Source organism: Artibeus jamaicensis, unplaced genomic scaffold (genome assembly GCF_021234435.1).
Source record: "Artibeus jamaicensis isolate MK-2021 breed Jamaican fruit bat unplaced genomic scaffold, CSHL_Jam_final contig_64, whole genome shotgun sequence".
NCBI classification, from domain to species: domain Eukaryota; kingdom Metazoa; phylum Chordata; class Mammalia; order Chiroptera; family Phyllostomidae; genus Artibeus; species Artibeus jamaicensis.
The window spans coordinates 5,934,802-5,955,736 of record NW_026521911.1 but is presented as its reverse complement, the minus strand read 5'-3'; the positions used below and the strand labels follow the sequence as shown (position 1 = coordinate 5,955,736).

The 20,935-nt window shown below is 42.6% G+C and overlaps 1 protein-coding gene across 1 annotated transcript; it reads left to right on the top strand.

Moving 5' to 3' along the window:
• Positions 1-14,278: 14,278 nt before the first annotated feature.
• On the top strand, positions 14,279-19,860 carry NDUFC2 (NADH:ubiquinone oxidoreductase subunit C2). Its single transcript, XM_037138557.2, has 3 exons — positions 14,279-14,596; positions 17,788-17,931; positions 19,682-19,860. Exons 1-3 carry the CDS (start codon positions 14,428-14,430, stop codon positions 19,729-19,731), a joined length of 363 nt encoding a protein of 120 aa, XP_036994452.1. The 5' UTR covers positions 14,279-14,427; the 3' UTR covers positions 19,732-19,860.
• Positions 19,861-20,935: the final 1,075 nt, after the last annotated feature.

Sequence of the window (20,935 nt, the reverse complement as noted above, 5' to 3'; positions counted from 1 at the left end):
TCCCAGACGTCTTTTGAGGCTCATCACAGAGATAAAGATGGGAATTTTGCCAAAGGGGGAGGGAAGCCCAGCCCCTGGAGCCTGTTTCCCCACCACAGTGCCCCTGCACCCTCTGTTTTTTAATTTAAAATTCCCAGTGTGCTCTGCTGTTTCTTGGTTTTTTTTTATTGATTATGCCATTACAGTTGTTCTATTCCCCCCTTCATTCCCCTCCACCCTGCCCCCCCATCCCCACCATTACCCCCCCTTTAGTTAATGACCACGTGTCTCAAGTCCTTTAGATTCTATATTTCCCATGCTATTCTTGCCCCCCCATCTATTTTCTACCTACTGTCTATGCTACTTGTTTTCTGTACCTTCTCCCCCCGTCTCCTCCTCCCACTCCTCTGTTGCTAACTCTCCTCGAGATCTTCATTTCTATGTTTCCACTCCTGATCTAGCTGTCCTTTTAGTTTGCTTTTGTTTTAGGTGTGGTTGTTAATAACTGTGAGTTTGCTGTCCTTTCACTGTTCATGTTCTTTTAACTTCTTTTTCTTATAATAGATAAGTCCCTTTAGCATTTCATATAATAGGGGCTTGGTGATGATGAACTCCTTGAATTTGATCTTATCTGAGAAGCACTTTATCTGTCCTTCCATTCTAAATGAAAGTTTTGCTGGATAGAGCAATCTTGGTTGTAGGTCTTTGGATTTCATGATTTGGAATACCTCTTTCCAGCCCCTTCTTGCCTGTAAGGTCTCTTTTGAGAAATCTGCTGACAGTCTGATGGGGACTCCTTTGTAGGTGACTGTCCCCTTACCTCTTGCTGCTTCTAGGATTCTCTCCTTCATTTTAATCTTGGCTAATGTAATGATGATGTGCCTTGGTGTGTTCCTCCTTAGGTCCAACTTCTTTGGGACTCTGAGCTTCCTGGATTTCTTGGAAGTCAATTTCCTTTGCCAGATTGGGGAAATTCTCCTTTATTATTTGTTCAAATAAGTTTTTCACTGGTGGCTGTTCCTTTCCCCCTTCTGGTACCCCTATAATTCGGATGTTGGGACGTTTAAAGATGTCCTGGAAGTTCCTAAGACTCTCCTTATTTTTTTGAATTCTTGCTTCTTCACGCTTTTCTGTTTGGCCATTATTTGCTTTCTTCTGGTCCACTCCATTGATTTGAGTCCCAGTTTTCTTTTCATCGCTATTGATTTCCTGTGTAATTCCATTCATTTCAATTAGTTTCGCCTTCATATGTTTCTCTAATTTGTGGCTATAATCAACCAGTTCTGTGAGGATCCTGATCACCAGTGTTTTAAACTGTGCGTCTGAGAGTTTTGCTATTTCTTCATCGGTTTAGATTTATAGGCTCTGGAGCTTTGAGATCTTCTTGAGCCATTTTTGTTCTGTTCACGCCCGTTAAGTCTGAGGAGTGGAGCCTTGGACTCCCAGGTCACTGGGTTGTGACGCTGTATGTGAGGGCGTGGTCAGAGCGGGGAAATGGCAGCCCCCTCTGCTGTTTCCTGCCGCTGGGTGAGGAGCAGAGCCTTAGGTTGTTCACTGGGGCAGGGCCACTTTGGTCGCTGGGTTATGACGCTGTATGTGGAGGAGGGGTCAGAACGGGGAGACGGCAGCGCCCTGTGCTGCCGCTCGCTGTGGGGCCTGCTGGGTCCCATCCAATCGCCCACTCCCTCGTTTGTCTATCCACGCACGGATGCGTGACCACAGTCAACCCGCAGCCCTGCTCCCTCGCTGTTTCCCCAGGATTGCTTGCTGAGTTGCCCACCAGGTCCAACCCTGTGCCTGGATTCCACGCGCCTGAGTCCGTCTGACCGAGTTTTCCTGTGCAACCCCGCTCTGCCAGCTGCTGGTTTCGCCCCTCTTACTGGTCAGGCTAAAGAATTTGTTGTTATCAGACTTCCAAAAAGTTCAATTTTGTGTGTTCTGGCTGTGTTTTCTCTTGCTAATATTTAGTTGTCTCTAAACTTGGTTGTGTGAGGAAGCACAGCATCTCCACTTATGCCTCCATCTTGGTGGAAGTCCGCTCTGCTGTTTCTTGTATTTGTGTCACTTACTGTTTCCTCGTTGCTGATCTTTCCACCGTGTCATCTGATTGTTCATACTTCAAAATGCACTTAACTGCAACCATATCTGTGAGTATAAAGGTAGTATGGTGTAATGATTAGGAGTAGAAGCCCTGGCCCGATTGCTCAGTTGGTTGGAGCTTGTACCATATGCCAAAAGCTTGCAGGTTGGATTCCCAGTCAGGGCACATACCTAGATTGCTGGTTCACTTGTACAGGTGGCGACTGATGTTTCTCTCTCTCTCCCTCCCTTCCTCCCCCCCACCTCTTCCTGCCAGCCCCACCCCCGTCCTCCCCTCCCATCTTCTCTCCCTTCCTCTCTAAAGTCAATAAAAAACATCCTTGGGTGAGGATTTAAAAAAAAAAAAGCCCTGGAGTCAAACAGCCTGATTTTAAATCTCACCTCCACGGTTTTTTGAAACCCGGAGCCAAATTTTTTTATAGCTGTCCTTGGCTTCAAAGTCCTTGTCTTTAAAGTGATCACAAAAAATTAAGAACCCTGCCTGACACATATTAAGTGTTCAGTAAATTCATCTTTTTGTGAGTCTGCCTGTCCTACCTTCTCTGCCACCCCCCAGAATTGAGTGCCCCCATCATGTGCCCCCATGCCAGGGCTCTACTACCATTCACAGCTGTAGGACTTCATTTATCTGTTTTCCCCAAGAGACTAACAGTTTGGGAGCCAAGACCACGCTTGTTTTGATAGCCCTAGTTTGTTGGCACAGTCGAATAAATGAAACACACCACACAAGCCGTGATTAAAACCTAAATGTTTACAGTATCAGCATTAACACAAGGGGTCCAGTGTAGCTAGCACCTCACATCTTTGCAAATTGGCGTGCAAGCCTAAAAAAAATTCAGAGGATGAGTTTGGATACATCTCAACGAGGCCAAAATTGGTGGTTGCTGTGTGATGTCATAACTGGAAGAGTCCACCTGATGCAGAGATTTCCACAGTATTCTGCAGAGCCCTGAGTTTCTTGAGAGTTGCCTCAGAGCCCTGGACCTGGTCCCATCTTTCAACCAAAGCAAATATGCTTTGCTCTATTTTATATGTTAGGTTTCATAATAAGTTTTTGTCTGTTTTTAAAGTTGGTGCCAACACACATTAGAACTCAGATTCTGCCTGCAACCTAGGACTCTCCCCAAACACTATACTTTGTATTCATGTGTTTAGAACTGCGGAGATGTGGGTGGTTTTCAGCAACATATTGCTAGATTCCAGCAATTACTAAATAGAGTGTTTCAAAACGTTTTGAAATCTAGAATTAAGCAAAGTCAAGAAAAACAAGCCAAGCTTACTATCAAAGTTTAAACAAATACGACCTATAAACAACTCATCCTTTAACTGCTTTTTTGTATATAGATAGATAGATATAAATATATAAATATATACTTTCCTACACACATGTATCTATATTTAAATCCACATTCAAGGATATGTTTATTGATTTTAGAGAGGGAAACACTGATCAGTTGCCTCCTGTGTGTGCCCCAACTAGAGATCAAAGCCACAAACTGTGTTTATGGAAGGACGCTCAAACCAGCTGAGTGAGCCACCCAGCCAGGGCCCTGCTGTCTTATCTACAGTGTACCAAAATCTCACAAGAGAAAAGTAGGAAGGCCCTGGTATGCCTGGTCACTATCTTTCCCCAGGCAAAGGGATGGAGCCAGAATGAGAAGGACGGTCCTGGGAAGAGGAGCGGTTTCTCCAGCCCAGCACTGGTACAGCGTCCCCTCTTACTGGGGCCACCTGGAAACCAGCGCGGGATGGAAGCACTTCAGTATCAGAGAGAACTGGCCCCTGTGCACAGCCCATGCAGTTTCTGTCTGCAGTTAGCGGGAGAAAAAAACGTGGCCTTTGAAAAGGATGCTGTGCTCTTCAGTGATCTGATGAAATTACATTTCCAGCATGACTGTGGTTTAAATCTTTTGACCCATATATCCCCTTTCGTGCTCCAAAGAAATGGACTTCTGTGCTAATGGCAGCTGAAATGAGACAATTTTGTAAACCTCAAAAACTTCAATCAATACACCATTAGTTTCTCACAGGAAAGCTCTCTATTTAGCAGCCCCATTTTATAGAAAGATCAATAAATGTACTAATTTTTTTCACTCTCAGAAGTCAGAAATAAAAACAATATACCTATCTATACAAAAACAACTATGGAAAGGACAGGACCCATGGTATACTTATGTCCAGAATCATGGAATCCTGAAATTTCAGGAAGGCTCTCCGGAGAGCACTCGGGGCAGATTTATTTTTTATAGTTTTCCTGGCAGAGAGCAGACAGCTGATTAGGCAGTGAGGTGGTGCTCACCACTTTATAATGCAGCACACACACCCCCAGTATGTGCGGCTTTATCTTAAGGCATTTAATGCTTAATTAATATTTTAATTCCTCTGACTTTTACCTGTTGGTCTCTGTAGTGATGTAGAATGAGCTTCTGCTCCCATTTGTACGGCAGCCCATCAGGTGATGTACAAAGGAAAAACCCCATATTGTAATTCTGTTGACTGCCTGCTGTGTGCCAAGTACTGGGCTAGGCATTACCTCTTAATCCTTCTTAAAACTTTGAAAATCAGATTGATTCACTGATTCCTACCGAGTGTTATGCACTGTGCTAAGTACTGGAGATTAAAAGGTAAACAAGAAAAACATTCCTGCCATCAAGGAATTTACGATCTAGGAGCTAGTGGGCCATAAAGGCACAAAGAGCAAAGCTCAAAGAGTGATGTAGGTTGAAGCTGGAGAAAGGCAGGGCCTATTATGTTATGCAGGGCCTTTTAGGCCTTGTAAAGAATTAAATTCTAAGTCAAATAGAAACCAAAGAGTTTAAAATTTTCTGAGTTACATTTCCATGTACATGGAGCAAAATTTAACAGGTTCCCAGCAACCCAGTTGCCTTACCAAGAGACAACCATTACATTAATATCTTGTGTATCATGCCAGGGATTCCTGAGATATTCTATGCGTAGACAAGTGCTTACATACACACGATTGATACACACTGTTATGACCTTACTTTTTTTTAGTATATGATTTTGAAGTACATTCTCTCACCAGTATATGTAAAATCACACCATTCTTTTAACAGCTGCGTAGTGTCTATATTAGCTGTCTATTGCTGGGTAACAAACCCAGTGGCTGAAAACAACACACTTATTATCTCACAATTTCTGTAGGTCAGGAGGCCAGGCACTGCTTGTCTGGTCCACAGCCTCAGGGTCTCTCACAGGCTGCAATCCGAGTGTTCACATCTCAAGGTTCCACTGGGGAAGGATCTCTTTCACGCTCACATGACAGTTGGCAGAATTTGGTTCTTTATGGGCTGTAGGTTTGAGGGCCTCAGTTTCTTGCTAAGTGTTGGACAGAGGTCACCCTGAGCTCCTTGCCTCATGGGCCTCTCCACAGAGTAACTCACAACATAGCAGCTGGCTTCATCCAAGTCAGCAAGAAACAGAGTCAGCTGGCAAGACAGACTTAGTATCTTATGTGATGTAACCATGGAAGTCACATCCTGTCACCTCTGCCACAGTTTATAGATTAGAAGGAAGTTTCACGTCCCACCCACACTGAAGGGGAGGAGATTACACTAGGCCTGAGTAGGGAGAGACAACCAGGGGCCATCTTAAAATCTGTCTATCACAGAATCCGTGTCTAGATGGACCATAATTTATGTAACTAGTTTCCTCTTAATGGACACTTAGGTTTTTCCGGTATGTTTGCCAGTAATATACTGCAATGAATGTCAGTATTTCATTTCTACACATGTGCTAGGATTGGATTAAATTTCTAGAAGTGGTATTTTCAAGTTGAAGGCTATGTACCTTTATAATTTTGGTAGATGTTGCCAAATGAATCATAGAAGTTGCACCAGTTTATGATCTAAGGCAAGGTATGGTGTCTGTTTCCCCACAAACTTGCCAACATAGTGTGTCATTATTATTTTAGATCTCTGCCAATGATATTTCAAAGAAATATTCATTTGCATTTCTCTTTTGTTTATGTGTAACAGCCATTGGTACTTTCTCTTCTGAAAACTGTTTATGTTCTTTGCCACTTTCTCTGTTCAATTTCTCATCGTTTCTTATCGACCTGGGTATTGAAATGTATTTTCAAAAAGTCACTCCAGTTACTCTGTGGAGAACTGCCCGGGTGCAAGATTATAGAGTTTGACCTGGCTGGTGTAGCTCAGTGGATTCAGCACTGGCCTGCAAACCAAAGGGTCACTGGTTCGATTGCCAGTCAGGGCACATACCTGGGTTGTGGGCCAGGTCCCCAGTAGGGGTCATGCAAGAGGTAACCATACATTTGATGTTTCTCTCTCTCTCTTTCTCTCTCCCTCACCCTCTCTCTAAAAATAAATAAATAAAATTTTTAATAAAAGATTATGGAGGGGTGGCAGTGTGATGTAGAAGCAGATGGATTGAGGGTTAAAATGGACAGTAGTTGGAAATGGACTTGATATAGGGCTTGAGGGTAAGCAAAGAATCATAGATGATGCCTGTGTTTCAGGTGTTGCACCTGGGTGGATGGCGGCATTGTTTACTGCGGTGGGAAATGCGGGAGATGCGAGTGGAGGACATAAAGATAGCATTAAAAGCTTTGTTTTGGAAATTGTAAAATTTATGATAGAAAATTTAGGACCTTGCTTTGAAAATATTTTTTTAAAGACATAAAACAAACCATAAAGAAAAAGGTTAGACTGATGTATTTTACTACATCAGAACTTTTAACTTCTGTGTACTAAAAGACCTTATAAATAAAGATAAAAGACAAAAAAAGATTGCAGGGGGGAATATCTTATAACATATATAACAGACAAAGGATTTATATTATCTTACATAAGAAATTCCTACAAATCATTTAGAAAAACATAACCCTAAAGAAAACAGGAAAAGTATATGACTAGGCAATCAAACAGAAGGAAACTCAAATGGCAAATCACTGCAGAAAGAGCTACGCATTTTCACGGGGTAGTAGGGATGTGCAAATTAAAACGACATTGAGATCCCGTTTTTCACACCAGATAGACAAAAACTAAATTCTGACAATAGAAAATATTGCTACTTTCGCATAAACTGTGGGTAGAAAGGAAATTGAATCAGTGTCTTTAGGGAGGCATTTGACATCACCTCGTAAAATGGAAAGTTTATATATTCACTTTTCCCCCAGGAAACGCCAAATTGTGAACAACGCCGGTGCGGCAGGAAGGTCCCGGAGGTCCCGGGGGCCCCGGGATGGGAGGCCACAGCGGCTTCCATGGAGGATTTGGCAGGGGCATCTGGCTGAGGTCACAGCCGGGGGTCAGGGTCAGTTTGAGGCCGTGGAACTCGCGGAGGCGTCACCGAGTTGGGCTACCTGGTCAAGGACGTGAAAATCAAGTCCCTGGAAGAGATCTCTTTTCTCTGCCCATCGAGGAATCTGAGATCTCTTTTCTTGGGGGCATCGCTCAGGAACAAGGTTTGGAAGATTATGCCAATGCAAAAGCAGGCACATGCCGGCCAGAGGACCTAGAAGCAGCAAGAGATGAGACAGTTACCTACAAAGGAGTTCCCATCGGATGTCAGATGATTTCTAAAAAGAGACCTTATAGGGAAGAAGGGGCTGGAAAGAAGTATTCCAAGTCATGAAAGGCAAGGACCTACATCCAAGATTGCTCTATCCAGCAAAGCTTTCATTTAGAATGGAAGGGCAGATAAAGTGCTTCTCAGATAAGACCAAATTTAAGGAGTTCATCATCACCAAGCCCTTATTATATGAAATGTTAAAGGGACTTATCTAAGAAAAAGAAGATCAAAGATATGAACAGTGAAAGGACAGCAAACTCACAGTTATTAACAACCACACCTACAACAAAAACAAAAACAAACTAAGCAAATAACTAGAACAGGAACAGAACCACAGAAATGGAGATTACATGGAGGGTTAGCAACAGGGGAGTGGAAGGAGGAGAGAGGGGGAGAAGGTACAGAGAATAAGTAGCATAGATGGTAGGTAGAAAATACACAGGGGAGGGCAAGAATAGTAGAAGCTAAAGAACTTATGACACATGGACATGAACTAAAGTGGGGAAATGTGGGTGGGAGAGGGTGTGCAGGGTGGAGGAGAGTGAAGGGGGAAATGGAACAACTGTAATAGCATAATAAATAAAATATATTTAAAAAACAAAAAAGAAAAAGAAAATAAAGGATTTCTACTGATCAATAAATAAGGGAAAGATAATTCAAAAGAAAATGGGCTAAGGACAAACACTTGAATTTTGCTAAAGACAAAACCCAGATGACCAATAAACTTCAAAAGAATTCTCAGAACCTCTCTAATCAACATGGAAATGCACCTTAAAATGAAACATTATTTTTCTTTTTTCAAATGTATTGGTAACCCTGAACAGCCAAAACAATCTTGAAAAAAAAATGGGCAAAGTTGGAGACCTCACACATCCTGACTTCAAAACATACTACAAAATAATAGTAACCAAGGTGGCGTGGTCCTGTCATATAGACAGACACAGAGAACCATGGGACAGAATACAGAGCCCAGAAAGGAAACCCTTGAGTATATGGCCAAATGAGCTTACACTGTGGGGGAAGGACAGTCTCTTCAACAAATGACATTGGGAAAAGCATACATCAACATACAAAAGAATGCAGTTGGATCCTTGCCTTGCTTACACCATATACAAAAACTAACTCAAAATGGATTGAACACCTAAATTGAAGACCTTAAACTATAAAATTCCTAAAAGAAAACATAGGGAAACAGCTTCTGGACATTATTTTTGGCAATGATTTTCCTTGATATGATGCCAAATCACAGGTAACAAAAGCAAAAATACTTTAAAAACTTAAATACTTTTGCACATCAAAGGAAACAATCAACGGGGTGAAAAGACAGCCTATGAAGTGGGAGAAAATATTTGCAAATCATGTCTGATTAAGGGACTAATATCTAGAATATATAAGGAACTTCTATAACTCAATAAAAACAATAAAAAACCCTAAATAACCTAATTTAAAAGCGGGCAAAGAATTCGAATACATAGTTCTCTAAAGAAGATAAACAAATGGCCAAAAAGCATATGAAAAGATGCTGGACATCACTAATCATATGAGATAACATCTCATACTCATTTGGATGCCTAGTATCAAAAACAAACACCGCCCCCCCGCCCCAGAAAATAAGAAGTGTTTACAAGGATGTGGAGAAATTAAAACCCTTAAACATTGTGGGGAATGTACAATGGTACGGCCATTAGGAAAACAGTATGGATTTCTTCAAAAAAATGACAAATAGAATTGCCATATGATCCAGTAATCCCACCTCTGGGGAGATATCCAAAAGAATTCAAAGTAGGATCTTGAGGAGCCATTTTCACACCTATGTTCACTGCAGTATTATTCTCAGCGGGTAAGAAGTAGAAGCAACCCAAATAGACAATGATAGGTGGGTAAACAATTAGTATATACATTTTATGGTAGAATATTATACCACCTTAAAATAGAAAAATATCCTATCAAAAATGGATAAACTTTAAGGACATTATACTAAGAGAAATAAAGCATTCACAAAAGGACAGATATTAATTACATTATTCCACTCATATGAAGTATCTGAAGTAGCCAAAATCATAAAAGCAGAAAGTAGAATGTTGTTTACAAGGGCTGGGGGAAGGAGGGAAAAGGAATTAGTATTTAATGGCTATAGAGTTTCAATTTTGCAAGATGAAAAAGTTCTAAAGCTATGCTGCACAGTGATGAATATACTTAACACTATTGAACTGTACACTTAAAAAGGGTTAAGCTGCTAAAATTGTTATATGTTTTTACCACAATAAAAAAAGTTACAATTTTAATTTAGCCAAAAATCTTATTATTGCATAAAATATATAACATCCAAAAGTGTGAAATGCATCTGTAAAGTTAAAAATAATAAAATTTAGCCTTGGCCAGTGTGACTCAGTTGGTTGGAGTGTCATCTAATTTACCAAGCTTGCCAGTTCTATTGCAATTCAGGGGGTAGAATTAGTCTGTGGGTTTGATACCCAGTTGGGGCTCATGCAGAGGCGCGTGCAAAGGGCAACTGATTGATGTTTCTCTCTCACATCAATGTTTCTTTCTCTCTTTTCCTCTCCCTCTCCTTCTCTCTCTCCCCCTCCCCCTTCTCCTCTCTCGAAAAAACAAGGGAAAAAGGTCTTCAGATGAGGATAATAATAATAAACATATTTCTATGCATATACCCACCACGCAGCTTAGAAATAGAATGTTATTATTCCCTTAAAGGGCTTCTCTATGTCTTTCCTCCCCCAGAGGTAATTATCCTGGACATTTGAGTTAATCTTTCTCTGGTTTCTTCAAATAGTTTTACCACTAATATATGTGTATCTCTAAACAATATATTTTTGCCCAAATTAAACTTTATATAAATGGAATCATATATCCTCCTTTAAATTCTTTTTCTCTGATCTCATATTCTCTTTTTAAACATGAATCTCTGAGATTCATCATACTGATGCCTGAGTATCGTGATGCATGAAAACATGACAATTTATTTTCTAACCTGTTCTTAATGGGCATTTAAGATATTTCCAGTTTTGAAGTATTGCAGATGATTGTTACTCCTGTGAATATCTGTATACTTTTCTTGGTCCTGGTATTCTTATGTAAAATTCTCTCTAAGCCCTAGATTTTAGAGTATAAACATAGATAAGTGAAAAAGAAATTGGAAACAACCTAAAAGGTTAGCTGATGAACAAAATCAGGCATATTTATATGATAGAATATTATACAGTAGTCAAAAGGAATGCATCTGATTTTTCTGCATCATTGTAGATCGCAAAAACAGTATATGGAAAGAAAAGTGAGAAAAAAACAAGAATAATCAATCATACTTTTTAAGTAAAAAGAATTTAAAAGCACACATAACACAATACCAAATATACATAAAAATATAAAAAGTGGACTGGAAGTATATAACTAAAATCAGGATAGTGGTTGCTTCTGGGGAAGAAGGGAAAGGGGACTTCAGATAGTATCTGTAATGTTTTATTTCCTTTTTAAAAAGGTTAAAAGTAAATATGATACAAGATTAACAGTTGTTAATTTGGGGTGGAAGAATATGAGTATTAGTTATATTGTTTTTTTTTAAATTCATATGCTTTAAATTTCTTTTTTTAAAGTCATGGGTTAGACCCAGAAGGATGTAGGGTAGAAGGATGTGTGAACATCATTTAAATATTTAAGTGTTTGCTTGATAGTTCATCTGTTATTCAAAATTTACATACTGCGAAAATCCCACTGAAAAATTGTTTCTGGTTTTTATTCTTTTGATATAATTTTCAAAGGAACAGCTGTTAAAAAATTTTTGTGCAAAATGTCGTACTGTTTCCATAGACAGATGCCTAGACATGTAATTACTGGGTCAAAGAGGATGAATCTTTGAAACATTTGCTGCCCTCGAGGAATATGTTCTAATATACCTTTGTTTGGAAAGTCCTACCTTGAAATATAGCAAATCTAGTAGTGTTTTCTAGTACTGTTTTCTAGTAGTGTTTTCTATAGGTGTAAAAGGTCCGTCCTTTATTTAATTACTCTTAATGTAACAGGGCGCAGCCAAGAGGGGTGCCCCAGAAAAGGATTTGGGATGGGGTCCAGAGTTCAGGGTGTCCAGGAAATATTAAGATGTCCTCCCCCCCTCCCCCCAGGGGGAAGGGACGAATAAAGCAGGGCCATTGAGAGCTGTTTTGCATAGCAACAGTTTTGCAACTAACCTCTAGAATGGCATTTAACATATCTATAACCTTTAACTGGTTTCATAGATATGTTAATTAGCTGTGGCCATGCTTTAAGCCAGGGAGAAGGGAGTGGCTTCTACCCAGGGTGTAACTAGCGGCTGCACCTCTGAGTGAGGGTGCCTGCGTGAGAGCCTGGAAAAGATGGGCTCCAGGACATGAGGCGATAACTGCCCAGTTGAGGAGGGAGCCACGGAGTTTCAGCAAAGTAAGGGTCCCCTCTTTGCCAGGTGAGGAGAGAGCCACGCGGTTTGGGGCAGAGTGAGGGTCCCCTCTTGGCCAGGTGAAAGAAAGAGCCACGTAGTTTTGGCATAGTGCAGACCCCCTCTTTCCCAGGTGGAAGGAAAAAAAAACACGCAGCTTTACCAGAATGGAGATCCCTCCAGCCAGGTGAAGAAGAATGCCACATGCTTTTAGTGGAGTGAGTGTTATACCCAGTTAGGAAAATTACAGCTAGGGCATTACCCAACCCTAAATCTGCAGTTCCTGGAACAGGGTAATGAACAAACATCCGGGAACAATTGGGTTTAAAATTCTAGCCAAATAAGGTAACTAACCCCGGCCCGCCAGAAAGTGCCCGCCAGCAGCAGCGCCCACCAATCAGGGACCCTCGCCGTTTTTAAATAAGCCAATAGCTAACCGCCACCTCTGCTTCTGTATGCCTTTGCTTGCTTGCTAGAAAATATAAATACCCAGTAGCCTGTAAGCCAGGCGCGACTTCCATTTTGTAGCTCTGAGTAGCTACGTGACTCCGGTCACAGTTGGGGAAGTTCGCCCCTGCGCAGGAAAATCTTTGGCCATTAAAATTTTTATCAATTCGGTTCCGGACTCCGAGAGTGTGTATTTCCCCGCCGATCCTCTACAACAGTGAGGACCCCTGCAGCTTTGGTAGAAGAGGCTCATGTGGCTTTGGGGTGCCGCTTTGGCCACGTGGCCTGGAAAGCAGGAGAGACTTTGACTGGAACTGGGTACAAAGAACTCTTGCCAGTGGACCGTGAGAGGGTACTACATGACTTTGGATTAACTAGAGAGAGATCCTGCCTGCAGGGCGACACAGCTGGTGGTGCCAGTGGCCTGAAAAAGTGCTCTTTTCCTGATTTACGGTACCCAGAGTTGGGACAGTGGGAGAAGCGGTAGCTGTGTGGGTGTAGGTGTATACCTTAAAGGACTTTGATATTTTAGTGGAGGCGTTAGGCCTGAATAGCATAAAATAAATTTTGTTTCCTTTTCACAAATCTCTGGCATTGAGAGATGTCTTTCCAATTGGTGGCGGACAGAAGAGCCCAGAAGATTTTAGTATTTCGTCCTTGGGAGGAGCCCCTGTTCTGTAGCAGTTTTTGGCATCCCTGGGGGGGCCAGATATCGCTCCCCCTCGGACCTGTTGTTCGGTAACATTAACTGATACTTAATTCTTCCATTTTGGTTGATGTATATACCTTTGCATTAACCCCTGGTTTAATTAGTATTTGTCTACATAAAATGTTGACCCCACAAATGAACAGACACAAAAAGAAGATATTTTCACTCAATATTAGTAAGGGCTTTTTAAAGAGAATTATTCAAAGACTACCTGCAATACGGCCCCCAATATTGGAGGTAGGTGAGCAGAGACTGGACAACTTCTTGGCAGAACATCATAGATTCCTTCTTTCATTCCTCAGACCTTTAAGAAACACCTCTTCCTTCAGCCACATGCAAGTACCTAAATACCCAGAGGCGAACAATGTTAGGGTGCTGCCACCCAGCCTAAACCTCAAGAGTTTAACCAAATGATCCAGTCTGGGGTTCTCAGAATTCTTTGTTGATGGCTAGACCTTAATTTTAAGTTTGGAGGATGTGCCGGTGCAAATGAAAGGCTGGAAACCCAGAGAATGGAAACAGACTTAAAATTTTGTTATTTTATTTATTTTTAGAGAGGGGGAAGGAAGAAAGGAGAGGGAGACAAACTCCTATGTAAGAGAGAAGCATCCACCCACTCCTCTGCGCTGCGCCCCATCAGGCACGCGCCCCCAATCCAGGCATATGCCCTGACCCGGAATGATTCCACGACCTCACGCTTTGCTGGAGGACGCCCATCCCAGTTTACCACACGGTCAGGGCGAAAGCAGCTTTTATGAGAACTCAGTTAATTACGTTTCTCAAAACAATTCATCAAGTTCACTTGTGGGTGGTATTAGATGCAATGATAAATTCTCGCTGAAGGGACATTCAGGTGCGGGAGAGGGAGAGACACTTGGAAGGCTGGCGGTTGGCCGTATCTCCTAGTGTTCTCCCAGTTTGGCTCGTTTCATGGATTCCTCGCCTGGGTGGTACCAAGCAAGACCCCATAGTCCAGGAACAGAATTAGCGCCGGCGGGCGAGCTAGCTCTTGGGTCGTTCGGTAGGCCGGAACCTCCCAGGCAAGTTCGCGAGGCAGTGCGCCCGGGGAAGCGTTTGAGCGCTGCACCGCCGCGCGCCTGCCCTTCAGCCCAGTGCTCGGAGGAGAAAGCTTAGGACGTGGGGTCGGCTGTAGTTGTGAGGGTTTTCTTAGTAATTAGCGGTCTGAAGCCAGGCTTCTAGTAAGAGCGGCATCATCATGCTGAGCGGACGGCCGGGCCGAGTGCCCTTACAGTTCCTGCCGGATGAGGCCCGGAGCCTGCCCCCGCCCAAGCTGACCGACCCGCGGCTCGCCTACTTCGGCTTCTTGGGCTATTGCTCCGGTCTGCTAGATAACGCGATCCGGAAGAGGCCGGTGCTGTTGGCCGGTGAGGGCTGCGCGAGCGGGGTCCGGTGGGAGGTCTCTCTGGGTCTCAGGGTTGCGAGCCGGCTCCGCCATAGGCTGCCAGAGGTGCATTCGCTTTTCCGGGCATTTTCACCTAGCAGGCCCGGCCTCACCTTCCTGCGGCCTCCACTCGCCCCGGGAGCTCTTCAGAATTCGGCGGGGCCAGAGTGTCATTTGGCTTTTTAGGAAACTGAGGTGGAGTGAAACCCACGACCCCACAGTGAGTCCATGAAGGACCCAGCAGTGGACTGCCCGCCCCCTTTCAATTCGCGCTGTGGTGTGTGCAAAAATGAGCGTTGACTCCATGCCACGTACTACTGAAACTACGTACATTATAGCATTTAATCCTCAAGACACCTTATGGGAAGATGTTATCCACAATTAGAAAACAGAATCTTGGAGAGGTTAGAGCAGCTTGCCCAAGGTCATTTGGCTCAAAAGTAGCAGCGCCTGCTTTAGTCCTCAGAGTCTGTACTGGAAAACAGTGCCCTCAAACTCAATGTGCGTACTGCTAATAACCTGGAATCCTGTTAAAATGTGCATTCTGATTCATTAGGTCTGGGAAGAGGCCATATATTAACAAACTAGCAGGCACTGGTGCTGCTAGTGTGGAGACCCCACTTTGAGTTGGGAGGCTTTAAAACACTGGGCTGTCTTTTCTAGTATGTCAGTGGCATCCTGTCAGCTGGTAAGAGCTGACACAGTAGCTGTGCTAAGGGTTACGGACCTCCAAATGGAAAAGTGGAGGGAAACTGGAAGGTTTTGAACTTAGCTTTGACTTACCAGGCAGATACTAGGAAACAGCCTTCCAGGCCCATGGGTCTAGGGGGAATAAATGAAGGCAAAGGTCTCTGGAAGGGGGATAGTTTGATGATCGAATGAGTGTGCAGTGTAGGACGATAAGGCTACAAACTAGTAGGGAGATCGTGGCAATTTATTCTCTAGGTAGAAAGGAACTTTTTTAGCTTTTGCTTGGTAGGGGCCAGGCAGAGATGGAACGATCAGACTTGTGTTTTAAAAGGTCAACTTGATCAACAGCGTGGAGCAACACTCACTGATGGGAGCCAAGGAGCCCAGTTAGGAAGAAAGCTAATACACTGGTTCCGGCAGTCAGGAATCACTTCACTTGTGCCTCTTTTGCCATCTTCCAGGTGTATGTTATACCCCGAAGTTAGTGTCCAGTGCTCAAATAGTATTGAAATCCCATCTCCTTCAGATAGGCCTCTAGCATAGCAATTTGCATATTAATAGAGATGAGTTCACACTTTTAAGTCCAGGAAAGTTCTGGGAAGGCTTCTTAGTAGAAGTGATGTCTGAGATGAGCCTTCAAGGATCAGTAAGTCACTGGGCAGAGAAAATAACCAGTGCACAGTAATTAGAAGCATGAAGAAGCCTAGTTTGTGTGAGGAATTAAAAGTATGGCCCAGTGGGTTGGGCATCGTCCCACAGACTGAAAGGTCACGACTTCCATTCTGGTCAGGGCACAGGCCTGGACTGCAGGTTTCATCCCTGGTTGGATGGGTGTGAGAGGCAGCCAGTCAGTATTTCTCTCTCTCTCTCCCTTACCCTCTCTCTGAAAATAGATAAATCTTGAAAAAATAGCCCTGCCTGGAGTAGCTTAGTGGATTGAGCACAGGCTGTGCCCCAAAAGGTCGCCAGTTCAATTTCCAGTCAGGGCACATGCCTGGGTTGCAGGCCAGGTCCCTAGTGGGGGGCATGTGAGAGTCAACTACACATTGATGTTTCTCTCCCTCTCTGTCTCCCTTTCACTTTCTCTAAAATTAAATACATAAAAATCTTAAAAATAGTTCAGTGTTGCTGAAGCACAATGTGCATATCAGGAAGCATAAGATGAAGGTGGGAGAGTTGGCTCATGAAGGTTTAGAAGGTCATATGTAAGCATTTGTATGTCTGTTGAGCATAATTGAAGAAGGAACCAACGAGAGGTTTATATTTTAGTAAAAATTCTTCTAGTGACAGGATAAAAGCTGGGATCGTTGTGGAGTGAAAAATGAGATGAAGGGGGGACCAGTTAATACAAATGAGAGATAAGTGAGGAAAGGAAATATTTACCAGGCAGAACTGGCAGCACTCAGTGACTGGATGTGGGGAAAAGGGTAGGAAAGGAAGGATGATTACTGTGTTTATTACCCAGGACTTGGATTCCTGGGTAAAATGGTCTTATTCTTAGAATTAGGAGGAAGAGGCATGTGTAGGAAGGAAATGAGTTCATTTGGGGATATTTAAGTGAACGTATCTGTCCAACATTTGGATGTATCTGTTAGTCGACAGGGGTGTCTGAGTTGGATATATTTTGGGGTCACCAGCACATGGACAGTAGATACAAGTATAGTAATAAGCCAGTTCTCCAGAGGAAGGTATGCAGGTTGAGAAGTGGAGGACTGGGGGTGGGATTCGGGGGCTTTGCTAGAAAATCAAAAGTTAGCGTTTTGCAAAAAATATTTCTATATATCAAGTTGATGCCTTTGGATCTCCCCTTCAGGCTTTTGGCTTTCTCTAGAGCGTGTGATTTGACCCTCTCCATTCTCATTATAATAGAATAATGTTTTTAATATGATGATTTTATAAATATAGTTTCCAAATAGGTAATACATGCAAATGGGATGAAATTTAGATGGGACAAAAGAGAACTGAGATATATTTGAAGTGTAGGCTGCTACTTCAGTGGCCACTAAATATGCAAATATAAGTCAGTATGTGGAGACCAACCAAACTGCTTGAAAACCATTTGTAAAGGACTTTGTCTCAGCTCATCACCTTCCTGAACAAGTCCTGGAATACAAATTAGTTGAGGTCTGAAGTAAACTTATTGAAGAAGGAAATTTTTTTTTCTGTTCTCAGTCTAGCATTTGGGATTTGGGATTAATCCACCTTTTTCCATGAAGAAATTTATAAAACCTCAATTTTTAAAAGCTTGGATTCTATTGATAATGATGTTTGTAGACTTAATATTGCTTTTCATAATTGCCAGATTGCTTTAAGAAGACATCGCAAGATCAAGGCTGCTTGTTCAGAATAGCCACTTAGAAAAGCCCTTTAAAAATTTTTTAGAAGAAATAATAAATTATATATCTGAAATATAAGAATATGATCTTTACTAAACATTACCCGACTGATTTTTGCTTTCTTTGGGATTTGTCATTTTAATTTCAGGTTTGCATCGCCAGCTTCTGTATGTTACTTCCTTTGTTTTTATTGGATATTATCTTTTAAAACGTCAAGACTATATGTATGCTGTGAGGGACCATGATATGTTTGCGTATATAAAATCACATCCGGAAGATTTTCCTGAAAAAGGTATTTCAAGTTAATTGTCAAAAACCTTTCTTGCTCTGCATTATTTTTCCTGGTTAATCTTTTCCGTGCCTATGGCCTCAGGTTCCCTCTCTATTTGGTTGACTCCCATATTGTTGACTATAGGCCAGAATTCTCTGAATTCAAATATCCAGGTTCTGGCTAACTACCTCAGATAGCGAACAGAACCTCACAGGCCCTGTGCCAGCCCCGACCCGTGCTGTGTCCTGCTTCAGAGATGGAGCTGCTGTCCTCCTGCATACTCCAGCCTGATGCCTGGAAATCCTCTCCAAGTTTTTTCTTTTACTCCCCATTAGTCATGAAGTCTTACTCTTCTACTTTGTATTTCTCAACTCTAAACTCCCCTCTGTCTCCCACTCTTACTATCCTGGTGCAGGTCCTAATAATCTTTTGCCTGGATGGTTGCTCTTGCCTCCAGCTCTCCATTTTTGGTCTTACTGAAGCTCACATCTCAGGCTAAGTGCCTGGTAGATGCTCTTTCCCATAACTTTAAATCCTCCACATTATGTACACAGCTGTGTCCCTCATTAGACTGTAGTTTGGTCTGTTTCCCCAGCCTCCAGCACAGAGCCCACACATAGTGGACACTAAATAAATAATAGCTGACCTAAACAACACAGAACCCTGCCTCATCTCCCATAATCCATCCCCTGCCTCTTGAAGTGCTGTGTTCTGAGCCTGCCCTGTAACATTTGTACACAGCGCCCTTTTTCCTGAACCTCCTCTTGCCCATTTCCACCCTGTTTGTCTGGCAAATTCCTGTCCAAGCTTCATCTCAATGAAGTTTTTACCCAGTTACAGGAATTTCCTCAGCACATTCTACTTATCTCTGTTCAACTCTAATAGTAATATAACTGTCTTGTTTTTATTTTACATACATACACACAGTACAGATGTGTACATGACAGAGGAAGGAGGGGAAGGGAGGGAGGGAAAATTTGGACTCATAGATTTTCCTAAATGTGTAATACTAAGCATTGAGATTTTATTAGACTGAATGATAATCTCTAAGGCCATGTTTAGTTCTAATATTGTATTACTCTATTCAGTATTGTTACAGCCTTCAGTCACATATGCATTGTTTATCATGCATTAAAAAGGTACAGTCTGTATGTGTGTGTCTTTGCCGATGAAGACCTCAAAGATGACTACAAAACTATGAATAGTGGTTGTATCAGGGATGAGGAATACTCTGAACTTCTGGAAGGACCTTGGGAATATTGAGTCCTCAGAGTGAAACCCGATGGCAGAGTGGTCCTCAGCCCCAGACCTCTGGCTCCTTGCCTCCCTGTTCCCACTGTCTCCCTCTGTCAGCAGGAGTGTGCACAACTTCACAGGCTCACTCTGTCTCAGCAGCAGGTTACTGGCAGGTGTACCCAGAGCCTCTGGCACTGATGACCTTGCGAGTAAGCAGAGAGCTTGACCCCCTCCGCTCAGGCCCCTCCTCCCTGACCTTTGCCCCTCCCTGTTCATTCCTTCCTTCACCCCTGCAGCCAGGACTCCCCGGGCAGCACTTTGCCCTCTGGGCAGCCATAGAGATGTTACAACAGAGTCTTCAAAAGTATTCAGTGAAGCAAATACTCTCGGGGATCACCACGCGTGGTTGAGGACTAGAAAAGGAAATTTTAGGGCTTTCTGTCTCTAAAAATAATTAAGTTTTAATTTTATTTTTTAGGGAATATGATCTAAAACATAATTTAAATATAACCTTTTGTGATCTTTTCTTTTATAGATAAGAAAACTTATGCTGAAATTCTTGAAGAATTCCATCCAGTGCGTTGAAGTCTCCCAAGTTCTTGCTTCAGTTTCACTGATAACAGTTATTTCTGAATTTAGTGGAACACGGTTTCTTGATATTTGAACTTACAGTAATCTGTGTGTTAACAGCTGTGATTAAAATGGTCATCATGAGCACTCTGACTCTTTTTTGTCATGAGAAAAGTGGTTCATCCCAGAACGGTCTGTTTCAGTTTACCCAATTGTACGAAGACATCTGTCCTATTTAAAAATGGAGTAGTTCTAGTTCTCAGTCAGCCAAGTACGGCCTGTCGGCCAAATGTGCCCCGCTGCCAATACCATTCTTTTCGAACACAGCCCTGCGCGTTCGTTCATGTGTCGCTCGTGTTGCTTCCAGGCCGCAGCCACAGAGTCGTGTAGCTGTGGCAGGGACCTTATGGCCTGCAAAGCATGAACTAACATACGGTCCTTTGCAGAAAGGCTTCGTCCGCCCCTGTGCTAGTAGAAAGCAAAACAAAGCAAGCCAGACTATGGAGGGTTTTGTAAGTCATGTAAATGATTTTGACTTGAACCCCTAGGTGGTAGGAAGTTACTAAAGGGTTTTTTAAATGGGAATAACGGTTAGGTTTTTATTTGTGAGCTCTCTCTGAACAATATAGCAGGTGGTTTACAAGCAAGAGACGTGAGACCAGGAGGGCAGAAGACTGATCCGCATAGGGGTCCTCGCTCTTAGCTGGGTCATCCAGGAGAGGGCGGGCTCAGCGCCGGCACTGTCCGCAGCGGAGCCGGGCGCCTCTGGTAGTAGAAGAGTGCACCTGACTGGGAGGAAGCTGCTATTCACTGCTGACCAAGGCCAAGCAGTTGTCCAGGAAGTTTTTGTTTCCAGGCTCAGAATTTATACTCAGACTGGTTTGTGGAGATTAATAAAATTGTTTCTCTTTATGTGATTTCAAATTAGGTAGCAGTGTGAATATAAATTTGGTTTGGGGGCAAAATTACATGAGTTCCATCTCTTCTCGAGTCCCACTTGTTAAATATAAAATCATCTCTGAGAAAGTACTTTAGTACTTTAGAATAAAGATATGTACAAGTTCAAGGTATTTTTTTTTTAATTGCAACTGCAGTAAATAGGTTCATAGTTTACCTGTGCTCAGCAAGTTCAGGAGTGAACCACTCATCCCCAGAAACACTGCTACCTCTTAGTTCTGGGGTGTAAAAAAACAAAAGCTGGAGCAAACACAGTGAGAGT